We start from the raw sequence: 18,945 nt of genomic DNA, 5'->3' as shown, positions 1-18,945 counted from the left end.
AAACAGTCTACTTCAGTCTGAGACAGTAGCCAGAGTTGGGGGTGGAATCAGCAGTGCGGGAACGGAGCTTGTAGCGAGGACCGAAGACCATGTCTTTGGTCTTTCCCATGTTTAATTGGAGGAATTTGCAGTTCATCCAAAACTGGATGTTGGACAAGCAGTCTGACACACAAAGGCAGTGGAGGGGTCGAGAGAGGTGGTGGTGGTGAGGTAGAGCTGAGTGCAGTCAATATACACGTGGAACCTGATGTCATGTGTCTTTGGATGATGTCATCAGGGGGCAGCATGTAGATGAGAAATAGGATGGGTCCAAGGATAGATCCATGGGGGACTCCAGAGTTAACGGTGCGGGGACGGGAAGAAAATCCATTGCAGGGCCTGGATAGGTAATAGTGGAACAAAGAAAGGGCATTCCCACTCAGCTGGACAACAGAGGAGAGGCATTGGAGAAGGATGGTGTGGTTAACAGTATTTAAAAACTACTGAAATAAAGATGAGGAGGAATAGTGCACCACGGCCAGAGTCACAGAGGATGTCACTATTGACTTTGTTTAGGGGCGAAACCTTAACAGAGAGGTTCAAACGTGGAGTAGCAGGAAAGTTGGCAGACAGGTATGTGGCCAACGGACAGCAACATTGCCTTCTACTCCACAGCTGCAGAAACGCACACTGTCTTTTGGAATACAGGCGATAGCTGTTGGGAATTGCAGGCAACACAAACTGCACAGTGCCTCCTCTTCGCTCCTACAACTGCCAGTTGGGCTATGTATATCTATGAATGCTGTTCATCCTCCTTCCATTGCTTCTTCTCTTCTCTTCATTCAAGAAAAAGAGATCACAAGATAACTATGGATGAGCAAGGCCATTTGGCTCACCTTGAATCAAGTGTTGATCCCTCTTTGTGTGAAGAATGATTTCTTGATATCATTCTGACATTTGAATCTATGTTGTTTTCTCCTATACTGGCGATCCTCCTTGTGGCTTTTCTCTGCACTGGCCACAGCACATCAGGAGCTCCCTTGTGCCTCAGTGACCAGCACTGCACAAGGGAGTCAAGATGTTGTCTGAGCAACTTCCTCTGACATGAAGGCCTGGACTTTCCTTATGAAAACCACCCACTTCTGGGTGGTGGTCTGGCAAGGGAAGTGGGGCAGGGCACCTCAACCAAAACTCCGCACCAGAACTGGCCACCTCGATTTCTGCCATGATTTCCCTCCCATAACCCCTCTACAGCCCTGATCACTCTGCTGGCAGCGCACCCACCAGAATCAAATGAACAGGGGGGGAAATGCTAAATTCAATCACACGGACAGTAACTGTTGCCACTACAGAAGTGACAACAGCTCTTACACCCTCCTCCTAATGTTTGGCTGGCGGCTATATTGATCTTCTGGATTGCCACAGGAACAGAGAAGTAGGCCATTGAGCCCCTTGAGCCTGTTCCGCCATTCAATTAGATCATGATTGTTCTGTACTTTAGCTTCATTTAACCGTCTTGGTTCCGTATCTCTTAATTCCCTCGCCAAACAAAATTCCATCAATCTCAGTCTTGAAATTTTCAATTGACCCCCTGCCTCAACAGTTTTTTGGGGGGAAAAGAGTTCCAGATTTGCACTAACCTTTGTGTGAAGAAGTACTTTCTGACATCACCCCCGAATGTCCTAGCTCTAATTTTAAGGTTACGCCCCTTTATTCTGGACTCTGCACCAGAGGAAATAGTTTCTCTCTATCTACCCTATCAAAGATGTGGAGATGCCGGTGATGGACTGGGGTGGACAAATGTAAGGAGTCGCACAACACCAGGTTATAGTCCAACAGCTTTATTTGAAATCACAAGCTTTCGGAGCTTTGTTCCTTCGTCAGCTGAAGTGAGGAGGAGTTGCACAAAGGCACAGCATATATAGTCAGAGAACAATGCCTGGTGATTACAGATAATCTTTCTGACTGCCCTTTATCACACCTCGGCAGACAGATAATCACAGCAATCCAAGGAGTGTTCAAACAGGTTAGTCAGGGAAACATTACATCCAAGAATACTGAGGTGGGGTCACCAGGGGTCAAATGTAGCAGATGCCGGGGTTTGTATTAAAAACAGATAACTATTTTTTGCTGGAAATCACAGCAGGTCCGGCCCCATCTGTGTATGGAGAACAAGCCAACTACGACTGGAGTCTGGATGACTCTATGTCAGGTGGGGTTACATGTAGCGTGACATGAACCCAAGATCCCGGTTGAGGCCATCCTCATGCGTGCGGAACTTGGCTATCAATTTCTGCTCGACGATTTTGCGTTGTCGTGTGTCTCGAAGGCCGCCTTGGAGAACGCTTACCCGAAGATCGGATGCTGAATGTCCTTGACTGCTGAAGTGTTCCCCGACTGGGAGGGAACCCTCCTGTCTGGCGATTGTTGTGCGGTGTCCGTTCATCCGTTGTCACAGTGTCTGCATGGTCTCGCCGATGTACCATGCTGCGGGGCATCCTTTCCTGCAACGTATGAGGTAGACAACGTTGGCCGAGTCACAGGAGTATGACATTCAGCCTCTGATCTTCGGGTAGGCGTTCTCCAAGGCGGCCTTCGAGACACACGACTACGCAAAATCGTCGAGCAGAAATTGATAGCCAAGTTCCGCACACATGAGGACGGCCTCAACCGGGATCTTGGGTTCATGTCACGCTGCAAGTAACCCCACCTGACGTAGAGTCATCCAGACTCAAGTCGTAGTTGGCTTGTTCTCCATACACAGAAGAGGCCGGACCCGCTCCGATTTCCAGCAAAAAATAGTTATCTGTTTTTAATACAAACCCCAGCATCTTCTACATTTGACCCCTGGTGACCCCACCTCAGTATTCTTGGATGTAATGTTTCCCTGACTAACCTATTTGAACACTCCTTTGATTGCTGTGATTATCTGTCTGCCGAGGTGTGATAAAGGGCAGTCAGAAAGATTATCTGTAATCACCAGGCATTGTTCTCTGACTATATATGCTGTGCCTTTGTGCAACTCCTCCTCACTTCAGCTGACGAAGGAACAAAGCTCCGAAAGCTTGTGATTTCAAATAAAGCTGTTGGACTATAACCTGGTGTTGTGTAACTCCTTACTTTTACCCTATCAAATCCTTTAATCATAACACCTCAATTAGATCACCCCTTAGTCTTCCATATTCACAGGAATACAAGCCTAGTCTATGCCACATGTTCTCATAATTTAATTCTTTTAACCCTGGTATCATTCTGGAGAATCTGCGATGCACCCCCTCCAAGGCCAATATATCCTTCCTGAGGTGCGGTGCTCAGAATTGAATGCAGTATGCCAGATGGGGTCTAACCAGAGCTCTGTTCAGCTGTAACTTAACTTTTATTCCCCTTAAGATAAAGGCCAACATTCCATTAGCCTTTTTAATTATTTTATGCACCTGTCTGCTAGCTTTTAGTAATTTCTGTACATGGACCCCTAAATCTCTGCTCATCCACAATTCCTAGCTTCTCGCTATTTAGAAAATACTCTGATCTATCTTTCTTAGGTCCAAAGTGGATGACCTCACACTTTTCCACATTAAACTCCATCTGCCAGTTTTGCCCACTCACTTAATCTATCAATGCCCCTTTGCAAACTTTCTGCTCCTATCTACGCTATTTACTGTGCCATGTAACTTAGTGTCATCAAAAAAACTTAGATATACAGACCTCTATTCCTTCATCCAAGTCATTTATAAGTATAGTGAAACGCTGTGGCCCCAGTACAGATCGCTGGGGGACACCACTAGTCACATCCTGCCACATTGAGTTCATATCCATTATCCCTACTCTCTGTCTCCTACTTACTAACCAATTCCCTATCTAAGCCAATAGGTTGCCTCCAATTCCACGCCCTCTCGTTTTTGTTAACAGTCTCTTACGTGGAACCCTTTCGAAAGCTATCAGCATGATCTGTAAAAACTCCAACTAAACTCCCGTGTCTGCTGGGGGAGTGAGGCCTCTACATTGTGAGTACCTGCTGGCACATTGCATGGACAGGCATAAGTCCCACCCTGCCACTTAACCAACACCATCTCCTTGCTGTTTGTAGGACCTTGCTGTGTGCAAATTGGCTGCCGTGTTTTGGTTCCTTTATTTCTAATCTTCATTTCCCTGGTATGGCCCCCACCTTCACTCCTGCAAGCTCAAGGGGCACAGGCTTGGGTGCATCCAGTGCACAACACGCTTAACCATCCATCACCATATCAGGTTGGACAACATTAAGTGCTTTCAGGCCTCACCACCCTCTGCCAAGGCCGCCTACTACTCCAGGGTCATCCTGGAGAGAACAATGGCCCTCCGCTTCTTTACTGTACCCCTCACATCCAACAAATTGTGAGGAACTGTCACCGTGGTGCACTATCCCCCCTCATTCTCACCCTCATGGCCCATAGTCATCCATCATCATGATGCCTGGGGACTAGGCCTGCTGCAATGCGTGTTATGGAAGGGCATCTCAAGAGCAGCAGCAGGTGGACCTTCGAATGGCCTACGAGCCTAGTGAAGCTCCCATGAAGGCCTGCCTGCACACTAAACACCAAATCGGCAAATAACATAAATGTAGTGTCATGCATGTTGGTACGACCAACACAGAATACGCTATCATTTACAGGGAATAATACTGAAAGAGGTTGAGAGAGAAAAAGATCTTGGTGTTATTGTGCACAGATCACTGAAGGTTCATGACCAATGAAGAGAAACTGTAGCTAAAGCTAACGGTATTGGGTTGTATTAATAGAACCATTCAGTACAAATCAAATGACCTCCTGTCATTATACAGGTCGCTGGTTGGACCCAATTTGGAGTACTGCACCCACTTTTGGTCCCCTCACATGGTGGATGATATAATGGCCTTGGAAAAGGTTCAAAGGAGAGCAATGAGAATAATTCCTAGCTTAAAAGAACGTTAGTTCCTCAGATAGTCTTAAAGAGCTGGGTCTATTTACTTTACAGCAACGTAGACTTAGATGCAACCTGATAAGGAAACTGGGAAACGAGGGTGGGGAGAGGGGAACAGGGCAGGATAAGTTGGGCAGAGTCAGGAGCAGCAGCAAGAACATGGAGAGTGGGGGCGATGTCAAGAGAGGAGCAGCTAGTAAAGGGGTGAGTGAAACCTGGGGATCTTACTGTGGATAAATAGTGAAAGATTATTTCCACTGGCAAGCCAGGCCCCACCCTAAGGAGGGCTGCATGACACCAATTTGTGCCAGTCATTGTGAACCTGGCATCACGCATAGCACACTATCAGCACGATCTGTAAAAACTCCCAGGAAACTCCCTTGTCTGTTGGAGGAGTGAGGCCTCCCATCTCGCTATGACTCTGAAAACGCTCCACGCCAGGCCAACCCAGCAATTGACTTGCGGGCCCCTTCAAATATGTGGCTCCATGAACAGGCACTGCAAGATCATGCAGGGTGCTGTAACCGTTTCTCTGAGGCTGAATTTGACAAATCTACAGCATTGACCATTTTACATAATTTGAGCTGCAAGGTTGGTTTTGTGAGGCGCATTTTATTCAACGAGAACGGGTGAGGGTGATGTAATTGGAAGCGATGGCACCAGCGGAGCTGTAGCTTTTTAGCATGCGCTGAGAGTGACGTCATTGGGTGGACCAGCGCACGAGCAAGAGAATGTCACACATCGATCGAAAATCAGTAGCACCCACACTGTCACTAATCATTCCATCAATCTAAACACTCAGGGAGAGAGCTGCGGTGACTGATGGGGCAGTGTGTGTGGGTCATGGATTGTTTTCAGGTTAACTGGGTAGAAAGTGGGGGGTTGGGGGTCACTATTTACATTACAAAGTGAACAGTGACACTGCGTCCGATTACATCACTTTCCCCGCATGCACCGGGCGTTCCGAGAAATCAACTCGCTGCTGTTCATGCTCAAGTGTGAGATCCAGGTGTAACAGGAGGTGGGGGGGGGGGGGGGGGGGGGGGGAAGGAAAACATGATCCGTCCGCCTGTCTGGACCACTTCCGCCCACACCCCGCCATGCTCTTCTCCCTCCAGCCTCCTGCTTCACCCTCCCCACTTTCCCCGCTTCTGCTTCATCCTTCCCCCCGCTGCTTCTCTTTCCCCCTTCCCCCCGCTGCTTCTCTTTCCCCCTTCCCCCCGCTGCTTCTCTTTCCCCCTTCCCCCCGCTGCTTCTCTTTCCCCCTCTGCTTCCGCATCCCTCTTTCCCCCTTTGCTTCTGCTTCCCTCTTCCTCCAGCCTCTGCTCTCCTCCCCCCTTAGGGCTACCTGCATCAGCTGCATTTTTGGTGCTCAGCCAGTGGCCTCCAGTCCACTTTTAGCGAATGGCAGTGAGGGCAGGTAGTGACCTACAATGCACATGCACGGTAAGATCGCCGTCCCGTGCATGCGCGACATCGAAAGAGGACGTACTCAATCCCTGGCGTTAGTCACAGCGTGTGCATATGGCATTTTCCCATTTGATGAACTCTTATATGGGACTACATTACACTGGAACAAAATCCTACCTTGGTGTTAGCTAGCCTTGTTATAACCTTGGTTTGGTGTCGTAATTATATTGTGAAACACCACATTCTTCTTGTTACATGATGCAGGACCTCAATGAAAACTCACCATTAAGCAACAGTAATGGACGATATTAACTCCAGGAGAGCTTTAAAATACTATGCTGAATAAAACAAATTCTGGGGAGGGAGAAGACAGATTTTAAAAATGCAAATTTTTATAGACTATTCAGTTCCTAGACAACAATGTCATGAGGCATAAAACATCCCATAATTCAGCACTATCTGGCAATCTCACTCAGATATGCAGGGGTGGTTGGCCTGGAAAATAGAATAATGTCACACTGTGTGGCAGAGTGTTATCTTCTGAGGTTGGAGCTAAATGTTTAAGTGCATGCTGTAAACTGTGTAAGGAGTAAAGATGGTATCCAGTGATTAGAATATTCTTACCCATACTCCTCAGCAAGAAGTCAGATAATTCTTCTGTCATGAAGGAATCATCTTGATCTCTGCAATCAACAAGGCAACTAATTATAGCTCAAAGTAATTAAAACTAATATGCTAGCACAAATGGTAATCATTTCAAATAATGAAATGCCACAGAACAAATGGTACATCCCGCTTCAAAAAATGGGAGGGGGATAAGCCCGGCAATTACAGGCCAGTCGTCTTACCGTCAGTGGTGGGGAAACTTTTAGGGACAATAATCCGCAACAAAATTAAGTGGCACTTGGAAAAGTATGGGCTAATAAATGACAGTCAGCATGGATTTGTTAAAGGAAAATCATGTTTGACTAAATTGATTGAGTTCTTTGATGAAGTAACGGAGAGGGTTGATGAGGGTAGTGCGGTTGATGTTGTGTATATAGACTTTCAAAAGGCATTTGATAAAGTACCACATAATAGACTTGTTAGCAAAATTAAAGCCCATGGGATTAAAAGGGACAGTGGCAGCATGGATACAAAATTGGCTAAGGGACAGAAAGCAGACAGTGGTGGGGAACGGTTGTTCTTCAGACTGGAGGGTATAATTGTATAATTTCAAAGTTTGCAGATGACCACGAGACTCAGAATTGTAGTAAACAACGTGGAGGATAGTAACAGACTTCAGGAGGACATAGACAGACTGGTGAAATAGGTAGACACATGGCAGATGAAATTGAACACAAAGTGTGAAGTGTTACGTTTTGGTAGGAAGAACGAGGAGAGGCAATATAAACTAAATGGTACAATTTTAAAGGGAGTGTAGGAAAAGAGAGGCCTGAGGGTGGTATGTACACAAATCTTTGAAGGTAGCAGGACAAGTTGAGAAGACCGTGAAAAAAGCATATGGGATCCTTGGCTTTATAAAAAGAGGCATAGAGTATAAAAGTAAGGAAGTGGTGAATCTTTATAAAACACCGGTTCGACCACAACTGGAGTATTGTGTCCGGTTCTGGGCACCGCACTTTAGGAAAGATGTGAAGGCCGTAGAGAGGGTGCAGAAAAGATTTACGAGAATGATTCCAGGGATGAGGGACTTTAATTACATGGGTAGACTGGAGAAGCTGGGGTTGTTCTCCCTGGAACAGAGAAGGTTGAAAGGAGATTTGATAGAAGTATTTAAAATCACAAAGGGTCTAGTCAGAGTAGATACAGAGAAACTGTTCCCATTAGTGGAAGGGTCAAGAACCAGAGGACATAGGTTTAAGGTGATTGGCAAAAGAACCAAAGGTGACATGAGGAAAAATTTTTTACGCAGCGAGTGGTTAGGATCTGGAATGCACTGCCCGAGGGGATGGTGGAGGCAGATTCAATCGTGGCTTCCAACAGGGAACTGGATAAGGAATTGAAAGGAAAAAACTTACAGGGCTACGGGGCTAGGGCGGGGGAGTCGGACTAGCTAGATTACTTTTGCATAGAGCCGGCAAGGACTTGATGGGCCGAATGGCCTCCTTCCAGCTGTAACCTTTCTATGATTCTAAATTATGCTAAGCCCTTATTAAACACTGGAATATTGCATCTCATTCTGGACACCACACTTTAGGAAGGATGTCAAGGCCTTAGAGAGGGTGAAGAGATTTACTAGAATGGTACCAGGGATGAGGGACTTCAGTTATGTGGAGAGACTGGAGAACCTGGGGTTGTTCTCCTTAGAGCAGAGACAGTTAAGAGGAGATTCGATAGAGGTGTTCAAAATCATGAATGGTTTTGATGAAGTAAATAAGAAAAAACTGTTTCCAGTGGCAGAAGGATCGGTAACCAGAGGACACAGAATTAAGATGATTGGCAAAACAACCAGAGGAAACCTTTTTTTTAAATGCAGCGAGTTGTTATGATCTGGAATGCACTGCCTGAAAGGATGGTGGAAGCAGATTCAATAGTAACTTTCAAAAGGGAATTGGATAAATACTTGAAGGGAAAACATTTACAGAGCTATGGGGAAAGAGAAGGGGAATGGGATTAATTGGATAGCTCTTTCAAAGTGCCGGCACAGGCACAATGGGCCAAATGGCCTCCTTCTGTGGTGTACCATACTATGATACTACGACGAACATTAATCGATTAAACAAAGTGTCATTAAAACACAAGTTAAATTACTTTACGACACCCATTTAATCTAGTTGTTCAGATTCTATTCTACAAATGACTGCACGTAATCCTTCAACTGAACCCAAGTATCAGCTGTCATTTCTTCAGGGTAGAATACAATTCCTGGTAAAGTGAGAAGATCTGTATCGCAGTTAAATTAATGTGATGCAAATAAATTGTGAAATTAGCAGACATTAAGTGCCCCCACCAACAAACCAAAGGCATAGTCTCTGATAAGTTCAGACAACAGAATCCTAGTGGATGACTCAAAACTTTTTTGGCAATGAATTTTGATAATTTAATAGCAACTATATCTTTTAAACACAACTCTGAGTGATTAGCTAGTGTAGCATCCGGTCATCTTAGGAACAGTAGTGTGAGAAAGACATGGGGTCCATCAAGTTGATGTGCGTCCTGATCGTAAATGCACCACTACTCAATCTTAGTAACAATATTGCGCACACATTGAAAAAGAAAATGGGTCTTCTGTTTTTAATTAGAATGCAGGCAAGAGATTTTTAGTTTACACCCAAGTACATTCCTTTAAGCAGCTTACACTGAATCTGCCAGATACAAACCTCAAAGCTACATGTAATTCCTCTGCCTGTAATACAGGACCAAGCAGCGGCTGGACAGTAATTGCATCGTTCACCTTGACCTTTAAATTCTTCTGGGTGACTCCATTTAATCCTATCTTACCCCCAGGGAAACTTGGTACAGGCCATGCTGTGCACACCTACCAAGAAAAAAATAATTGTTATCCTGGAACCTAGAAGATCTGTACACTGAAGCAGCTATATTATAACATACTGTGCCATAACAAGCACTGTAATACACTGTGTATCATCCTGTAGTATAATGCTACATAGGAAGGACCAGGGATCACAATCTCAATTTATGTAAAGGCAGAACTAGGTTAGATGTTAGGAGGTGGTTCTTTTCTTGGAGAATAGCTGTGGAAAAGGCTGTCAGCTCCTGCAGTGAATGCTGACTCGCTGACTTCCTTAAAGCAAGAGCAAGACCCATTTCTGGCCGGGGTGGAGATGGGTACAAGAGACAGGTACCGCAAACATTAACTAGGGGCAGAGTGGTCTCCTGGACAAGTTTCGATTGACGGGTCAGAGAGTAATTTTCCAGATTTTTTCCCCAATTGGCCTGGGTTTTTAATCTGGTTTTTCAATTCTCCCAGGAGATTACATGGCTTCCAAGTGGGGTCGGGAGTGTATGTATTATGATGCAGAAGACATCATAATTATATGGGACAGGCTGGATGGACCAGTAGGTCTTATCCTGTTCATCATTTTTCATATGTTCGTACGTACATAGTTTTATGTCTCAAACCTACATTGCTGCAGCATTCACAAGAACAATCTTTACTGTATTAGTGCTGTCAGTAGCTAGTTAGTGGACTGGTACTAATACACTATGAGGAAATCACTTTAAAACTAATACATGTCAATGATATTAATTTTGTCACTTGAAATTGCTACCATCAATGTTGGGACCTGTAATTACCAGAGGACGTTTGTTGTTGTCTGAGGTCAATCATCACAGACCCAGGACATTGCTGCAAGAGTTGCCCAGGGAAGCATCCTCAGCAGCTTCATCACTAATGTGCCCTCCATCACAAGATCCAGAGCAGGTTTCTTTGTTGATGATTCCACAATGATAAAACTCCATTCACAACTCCTCTGATAATTAAGCAGTCTACGCCAGCCTACAGCAGTTCCCGGAAAACATCCAGGCTTGAGCTGACAAGTGGCAGGTAACATACACGCCACATAAGTGTCGGATAATGACCAACTCCAACAAGAGTAAGCTCAGCCAGTTCCCTGACCTTCAATGGCACGCCACCGTTGACTGGAAACAAGAGTAAGGGGGGAGGCTGGGTACAATGCGACAAGTAGCCCACCTCCCGAACTCTCAAAACCTCTCTACCATCTATAAGGCTCAGATAAGATGTGTAATGGAATGCTCACCTGTATGGGTACAGCCACAACACTACTCAAAAAATTTAACACCATCCAGAACAGAGCAGTTGGCTTCATCAGCAGCCCACCATTGGACTCAATATCCACCCCCTTGATCAGTGGCGCACTGTGGTTGCAGCAACTCGCCAAGCTTACTTCAACACCACCTCCCTCCCCTGTGGCTTCTACCACGAAGAAAGGCAAGAACCAGCAATGTCATGGGAAAACTATCATCTCAAAGTTCCTCTCCAACTGCTTGGGTTATGGGCAACACTAGCAAGGCTGCATTTGTTGCCCATCCCTATTTGCCCCAAGGAGGTGTTGGGGGGCCTTCTTGAACTGCTGAAGTCCTTGAGGTGATGGTGCTTTCACAATAGTGTTAATTAGGGAATCCCAGGGTATTGACTCAGCAATGATGAAGGAACGGTGACATATGTCCAAGTCAGGACGGTTTATGACTTGAAGGGGAACTTGGAGGTAATGATGTTCCCATGATATTGCTGTTCTTGGAGAGATAAATAAATAGATAAATAATAACACAAGAACTGCACTCCTGTAAGAGCTTTGCGTAACCTCATCTGTACACAAGACGGTGTTTGACTCTCAGTTTCTCTGGCACTTACCTCCTGTCTGCCAGCAGTGCTGGTAAGAAGGATCGGTCGGCCAATGCAGATGTTTGCCAGCTTTATGCTGTTGAGACCCATTTGAGCAAGACATCGTCGGTAAGCCTTAGGCACCTTCTCGTCAGCTAAAATTGCAAAAAATAATAATTGAAGTCAGTCACATAATGGATACTTGGCTATTCCAACCAGTCTCCCATCCTCCACACTCCACCTGATCTAAAACTCTCGTGTAAACACTCCCCCACCTATCTATGCTGCCTGCCAGCATTGCAACCCCCTTTTGTTTAGGTGGAGCGCATCTGGTCTGTATAGGCTCTCCCTCTTTTAAAGGGTATCCCATTGTTTGAGCAACCAAAACCCTGAGTCCCTACACCAAAGCCGTATCCATGTGTTAGTCTGCCTAATTACCCACTGTCTCTCTTCACTAGCACATGGGATAGGTAATATTTCAGAAAGCACTACATTTGAGATCCTTCCTTTAAGTTTCTTTCCTAAGGCCCTTAATTTAACATGAAGGAACTCTGATCTACTTCTACCTATGTTATTTGTTCCCAAATGGACAGCAACAATTCCTCACCTGCTCCCTCTAGCATTCTGTCAACCCAGGACATCAGATCCTCAACCCGTGCACCCGAGAGGCAACGTACCATTCACTTTTCTGGGCCTGGTATGCACAGAATTCTATCTGTAAACCAAAGAATCAAATCCCCTGATACCACAACTGGTCCAATTGTCTCTCTTTTTCACACCTTCCCTGACAAGGCGCTGGATTGCTTCAATACATGGTGCAGTCTCACTTGTCGCAGTCAACTCTTCAGTCTCCACAGCATTTCTTTCCAGAGGATAGAAACTGTTGGAGAGCACTTCCTTCCGATTCTCACCAAATTCCCATTTAAGTCCTCCCTCCGTTCACACATCACTCAGTTAATTACCAGCTCACTCTGCTGTGCTCTCTGCTCAAGTTTTGTGCTCTTGCAGGTCTAACCCTATGTATACCTTTCGGACACAGACCAGTCTCAACTGGTCAGTCAGCCCCCCAACCGCACAGTATCTAATTAACATCTGGCCAGTGACCTACTTACAGTTGACTGACAGTTAACTGCCAGCTAACTTGCAATTTTTTAAAATTAAAAATGACAAAAAAGATCACGTTGAGTGGAATTTTGAATTAATATAATTAGCAAACTTCAAAAGACTGTGTGGGGAAGTGAATAGAGCTAGAATAAACTGAACCTTTGACCCACTTCGAGAACTATTTTGGTTAAACATCTGAACAGTGATGTTGCCTTCCAATTGCTTCTGTAGAATATGGCACAGTGAGTGTTAAACACAGCTGTGTACTCACGTTGGTAATATTTCCAATAATGACTTACTATTTATAAACCCATATATGTTATATTTAAGAAAGACATTTTATACTTGCGAATTTTAAAGACTGGAAAAAGGTTAGCAGGTTTGTGGGGGCGGGGGGGGGAGGAAGCCCTGCTAGTTTAACTTGATATGGGAAAATATTCCAGAGTAGCTTAGGAAGAGGTCCCAGATAATTTTGAATCCTTCCCCGTGGAAAAAAAATGAACTTGCCTCCATTCATCACCTACCCATGATAAATTAGCCTATATACAAGGAACTTGCCAAAAGGAAAATCATAGGCACCAATTCATTAACCTTTTAGTGAGAGAACACACTGGTGCACCTATTTCCTGGCCAAAGAGCAACAGTTTTTAAGCTACAGGTTAGTGTTCAAAGCTTACACACAAATAGAAGAGCAGTCCTCAACATAAATCTCTTGCTTCCATTGATACAGATTGAAATGGCCCTCTCTCATGATTTCTGATACCATAGGCATTTATAGCAAGGCACACACAGCTCAGTCACCTGCTTAGGTTGAAGATTCAGGATTGAGACCAATGATAGGGTTGATACCAGGACTGACATAAATAATCAACTACCTATAAACATGGTGTACATTACTGACTATAGCAATCCAGTAACTCAAGTAACCATTCTCTTCATTCACAAGGCAAGGCCATGTCAGCAAGCTACTTTATTGTGGGGGCACTTGATTCTAACTTCATCCAACATTCATATGTGTGTACTTTCAAGTAGGGGTCATTGCATAGTAATTCTGCTAGAGAAGGGAAGTACTAAAGCCAAGGCGGAGGGGGTGGGGGGGGGAAGCTCCTTTACCATGCCAGCTTGAGATATTTATTTTCAATAGGCTTCTCTCTTGCCTATACAACCTTATTTTAGAAATATGAGATGGAGGTATGCACTGATGTTGCAAGTCAGAAGTAACAATCAAACTGGAGGATACAGGATGAAAATCCGTGAGTCAGAAATTAAGTCCCAAAAGTGAGCTAGCCTGGGTGAGTTTATGGTCTGTGTATATAATACAGTTTTATCATTCCTGCAAAGCAACTCCCACTTCATGTAAACACACATGCGCAGAACACTCTCCTGGTCAGGAGAATATCAATTCAAGTCAGGCAATATAAAGATCATAATCACTGCTCCCATTTTTTCCCAGACAGTAGGTGCTGCTAATGGTTCAGCTGTTGCCATTTACAGCTCCTCTAGACCCATCTTTTGTTTCTTTACTTGTCCTATGGTCTCCAAGGGACCTTGGAGTGCATGTCCACAGATCCCTGAAGGTAGCAGGACCGGTAGATAAGGTGGCTAAAAAGGCATACAGGATACTTTCCTTTATTAGCCAAGGCATAGAATATAAGGGCAGGGAGGTCATGCTAGAACTGTAGAAAACATTGGTTGAGCCACAGCTGGAGTACTGCATACAGTTCTGATCACCACATTACAGGATAGATGTGATTGCACTAGAGAGGGTACAGAGGAGATTTACGAGGCGGTTGCCAGGGCTGGAGAATTTTAGCTATGAGAAAAGACTGGATAGGCTGGGGTTGTTTTCTTTGGAACAAAGGAGGCTGAGGGGAGATTTAATTGAGGTATATAAAATTATGACGGGACTAGGTAGAGTGGATAGGGAGGACCTATTTCCCTTAGCAGAGGTGTCAGTGACCAGGGAGCATGGATTTAAAGTAATTGGTAGAAGGATTAGAGGGGAGCTGAGGAGAATTTTTTTCACCTAGAGGGTGGAGGGTGGGGGGGGGGGGGTGTCTGGAACTCACTGCCTGAAAGGGTGGTAGAGGCAGAAACCCTCAACTCATTTAAAAAGTACTTGGAAGTGCACTTGAAGTGCCGCAACCTACAGGGCTACGGACCAAATGCTGGAAAGTGGGATTAGTGTGGATAGCTCTTTGTCGGTCGACACGGACACGATGGCCCAAAGGCCTCCTTCTCAGCCGTAACTTTCTATGATTACCACGCTCTTTGCCTTGCACCATCACCCCTTTTGTCATTTAATCACTCCTGCCCTCCATCTTATCACAGACCTTCCCCTTTGTTCTTCACCCTCCCTGGCTCTGTACTTGCTTAAAAACTATTCCATCTTTACTTCTAACGAAAGGTCATTTACCCGAAACATTAACACTGTTTCTCTCTCCACCAATGCTGCCTGACCTGCTGAGTATTTCCAGCATTTTCTGTTTTTATTTAATAATGGAATGTTGTTATTTATTGCAAGGGGAATGGAATATAAAAGTAGCCGAGCGGAGGGAGCGTCCGATAAAAGGCGGGATTTCAGAGCGCTGAGAACAGCTGAGAGGAGCCGAGCGGAGCGGAGGGAGCGTCCGATAAAAGGCGGGATTTCAGAGCGCTGAGAACAGCTGAGAGGAGCCGAGCCGAGCGGAGGGAGCGTCCGATAAAAGGCGGGATTTCAGAGCGCTGAGAACAGCTGAGAGGAGCCGAGCGGAGCGGAGGGAGCGTCCGATAAAAGGCGGGATTTCAGAGCGCTGAGAACAGCTGAGAGGAGCCGAGCGGAGCGGAGCTGCGACCGAGTTCGAAGTGACGTCAGGAATCAGATCGGGACGCGACACATGGGAGGCACCTGATTGGTGAGTATTTCTACTTATCTACAGTAACTAAAGTAAAAGGAAAGGGAAGGTCTGCAGGTCTTATAGGAAGTAGCGTTTTTTTTAGTGAATCAAGGTCCCTAGTGTAGTTAACATTCTCTAAATTGAGAACAATTTAAAGGAGTAAACTCCTTAAAGGGAGTGGTAAGTAGTTTTACTTTCCTTTTTTTTTCTCTTGACATTGTAGTTGTTCTTAAGCTAATTTATGGGTTAAGTCATGGCAGGAGATCCCAGGGCCGTGTCATGTTCCTCTTGTGGGATGTGGGAATTCAGGGCTCCTTCCTGTATCCCTGATTCCTTCACCTGCGGGAAGTGTGTCCAGCTGCAGCTATTGTTTGACCGCTTGACGGCTCTGGAGCTGCGGATGGATTCACTTTGGAGCATCCGCGATGCTGAGAAAGTCGTGGATAGCACGTTCAGTGAGTTGGTCACACCGCAGATAAAAATTACTGAGGGAGATAGTGAATGGGTGACCAACAGACAGAGGAAGAGTAGGAAGGCAGAGCAGGGGTCCCCTGCGGTCATCTCCCTCCAAAACAGGTATACCGTTTTGGATACTGTTGGGGGAGATGGCTCACCAGGGGAAGGTGGCAGTGGCCAGGTTCATGGCACCGTGGTTGGCTCTGCTGCACAGGAGGGCAGGAAAAAGAGTGGCAGAGCTATAGTGATAGGGGACTCGATTGTAAGGGGAATAGACAGGCGTTTCTGCGGACGCAACCGAGACTCCAGGATGGTATGTTGCCTCTCTGGTGCAAGGGTCAAGGATGTCTCGGAGCGGCTGCAGGACACTCTGGAGGGGGAGGGTGAACAGCCAGTTGTCGTGGTGCATATAGGCACCAACGATATAGGTAAAAAACAGGATGAGGTCCTACAAGCTGAATTTAGGGAGTTAGGAGTTAAACTAAAGAGTTGGACCTCAAAGGTAGTAATCTCAGGATTGCTACCAGTGCCACGGGTTAGTCAGAGTAGGAATGACAGGATAGCTAAGATGAATACGTGGCTTGAGAGATGGTGCAAGAGGGAGGGATTCAAATTCCTGGGCCATTGGAACCGGTTCTGGGGGAGGTGGGACCAGTACAAATTGGACGGTCTGCATCTGGGCAGGACTGGAACCAATGTCCTAGGGGGAGTGTTTGCCAGTGCTGTTGGGGAGGGTTTAAACTAATGTGGCAGGGGGATGGGAACCGATGCAGGAAGTCAGTGGGAAATAAAGTGGTGACAGAAACAAAAGGCAGTAAGGGAGAGTGTACAGAACATGACCGGACAGATGGTCTGAGAAAGCAGGGCAAAGACCAAGGGAAGTCTAGATTAAACTGCATTTATTTCAATGCAAGAAGTCTGATGGGCAAGGCAGATGAACTCAGGGCATGCATGGATGGGTACATGGGACTGGGATGTTATAGCTATTACTGAAACATGGCTAAGGGAGGGGCAGGACTGGCAGCTCAATGTTCCAGGGTACAGATGCTATAGGAAAGATAGAGCAGGAGGTAAGAGAGGAGGGGGAGTTGTGTTCTTGATTAGGGAGAACATCACGGCAGTGGTGAGAGGGGATATATCCGAGGGTTCGCCCACTGAGTCTATATGGGTAGAACTGAAAAATAAGAAGGGAGAGATCACTTTGATAGGATTGTACTACAGACCCCCAAATAGTCAACGGGAAATTGAGGAGCAAATATGTAAGGAGATTACAGACAGCTGCAAGAAAAATAGGGTGGTAATAGTAGGGGACTTTAACTTTCCCAGCATTGACTGGGACAGCCATAGCATTAGGGGCTTGGATGGAGAGAAATTTGTTGAGTGTATTCAGGAGGAATTTCTCATTCAGTATGTGGATGGCCCGACTAGAGAGGGGGCAAAACTTGACCTCCTCTTGGGAAATAAGGAAGGGCAGGTGACAGAAGTGTTAGTGAGGGATCACTTTGGGACCAGTGATCATAATTCCATTAGTTTTAAGATAGCTATGGAGAAGGATAGGTCTGGCCCAAAAGTTAAAATTCTAAATTGGGGAAAGGCCAATTTTGATGGTATTAGACAGGAACTTTCAGAAGTTGATTGGGAGAGTCTGTTGGCAGGCAAAGGGACGTCTGGTAAGTGGGAGGCTTTCAAAAGTGTGTTAACCAGGGTTCAGGGTAAGCACATTCCTTATTAAGTGAAGGGCAAGGCTGGTAGAAGTAGGGAACCTTGGATGACTCGGGAGATTGAGGCACTCGTCAAAAAGAAGAAGGAGGCATATGACATGCATAGGCAGCTGGGATCAAGTGGATCCCTTGAAGAGTATAGAGATTGCCGGAGTAGAGTTAAGAGAGAAATCAGGAGGGCAAAAAGGGGATATGAGTTTGCTTTGGCAGATCAGGCAAAGGTGAATCCAAAGAGCTTCTACAAATACATAAAGGGCAAAAGGGTAACTAGGGAAGAGTAGGGCCTCTTAAGGATCAACAAGGTCATCTATGTGCGGAACCACAAGAGATGGGTGAGATCCTGAATGAATATTTCGCATCGGTATTTACGGTTGAGAAAGGCATGGATGTTAGGGAACTTGGGGAAATAAATAGTGATGTCTTGAGGAGTGTACATATTACAGAGAGGGAGGTGCTGGAAGTCTTAACGCGCATCAAGGTAGATAAATCTCCGGGACCTGATGAAATGTATCCCAGGACGTTATGGGAGGTTAGGGAGGAAATTGCGGGTCCCCTAGCAGAGATATTTGAATCATCCACCGCTACAGGTGAGGTGCCTGAAGATTGGAGGGTAGCAAATGTTGTGCCTTTGTTTAAGAAGGGCGGCAGGGAAAAGCCTGGGAACTACAGACCAGTGAGCCTGACATCTGTAGTGGGTAAGTTGTTAGAGGGTATTCTGAGGGACAGGATCTACAGGCATTTGGAGAGGCAGGGACTAATTAGGAACAGTCAGCATGGTTTTGTGAGAGGAAAATCATGTCTCACGAATTTGATTGAGTTTTTTGAAGGGGTAACCAAGAAGATAGATGAGGGCTGTGCAGTAGACGTGGTCTACATGGACTTCAGCAAAGCATTTGACAAGGTACCGCATGGTAGGTTGTTACATAAGGTTAAATCTCATGGGATCCAAGGTGAGGTAGCCAATTGGATACAAAATTGGCTTGACGACAGAAGACAGAGGGTGGTTGTCGAGGGTTGTTTTTCAAACTGGATGCCTGTGTCCAGCGGTGTGCCTCAGGGATCGGTGCTGGGTCCGCTGTTATTTGTTATTTATATTAATGATTTGGATGAGAATTTAGGAGGCATGGTTAGTAAGTTTGCAGATGACACCAAGATT

At 45.6% G+C, this 18,945-nt stretch overlaps 1 protein-coding gene across 11 annotated transcripts in view; it reads right to left on the bottom strand.

Annotated features, from left to right (window-relative positions):
* Positions 1-18,945, bottom strand: part of afg2a (AFG2 AAA ATPase homolog A) — a 553,942-nt gene that overhangs the window by 532,656 nt on the left and 2,341 nt on the right. For all 11 annotated transcript variants that reach the window (XM_067993427.1, XM_067993439.1, XM_067993450.1 and 8 more), the window contains exons 2-4: positions 11,663-11,787; positions 9,648-9,805; positions 6,949-7,007 (exon numbers count right to left, since the gene is read on the bottom strand). In XM_067993427.1, the coding sequence (XP_067849528.1) occupies positions 6,949-7,007; positions 9,648-9,805; positions 11,663-11,787 (342 nt within the window). The remainder of the gene's footprint in view (positions 1-6,948; positions 7,008-9,647; positions 9,806-11,662; positions 11,788-18,945) is intronic.

This window comes from Heptranchias perlo, chromosome 1 (genome assembly GCF_035084215.1).
Source record: "Heptranchias perlo isolate sHepPer1 chromosome 1, sHepPer1.hap1, whole genome shotgun sequence".
Taxonomy (NCBI): Eukaryota; Metazoa; Chordata; class Chondrichthyes; order Hexanchiformes; family Hexanchidae; genus Heptranchias; species Heptranchias perlo.
This window is presented reverse-complemented; position numbering and strand designations above follow the sequence as displayed.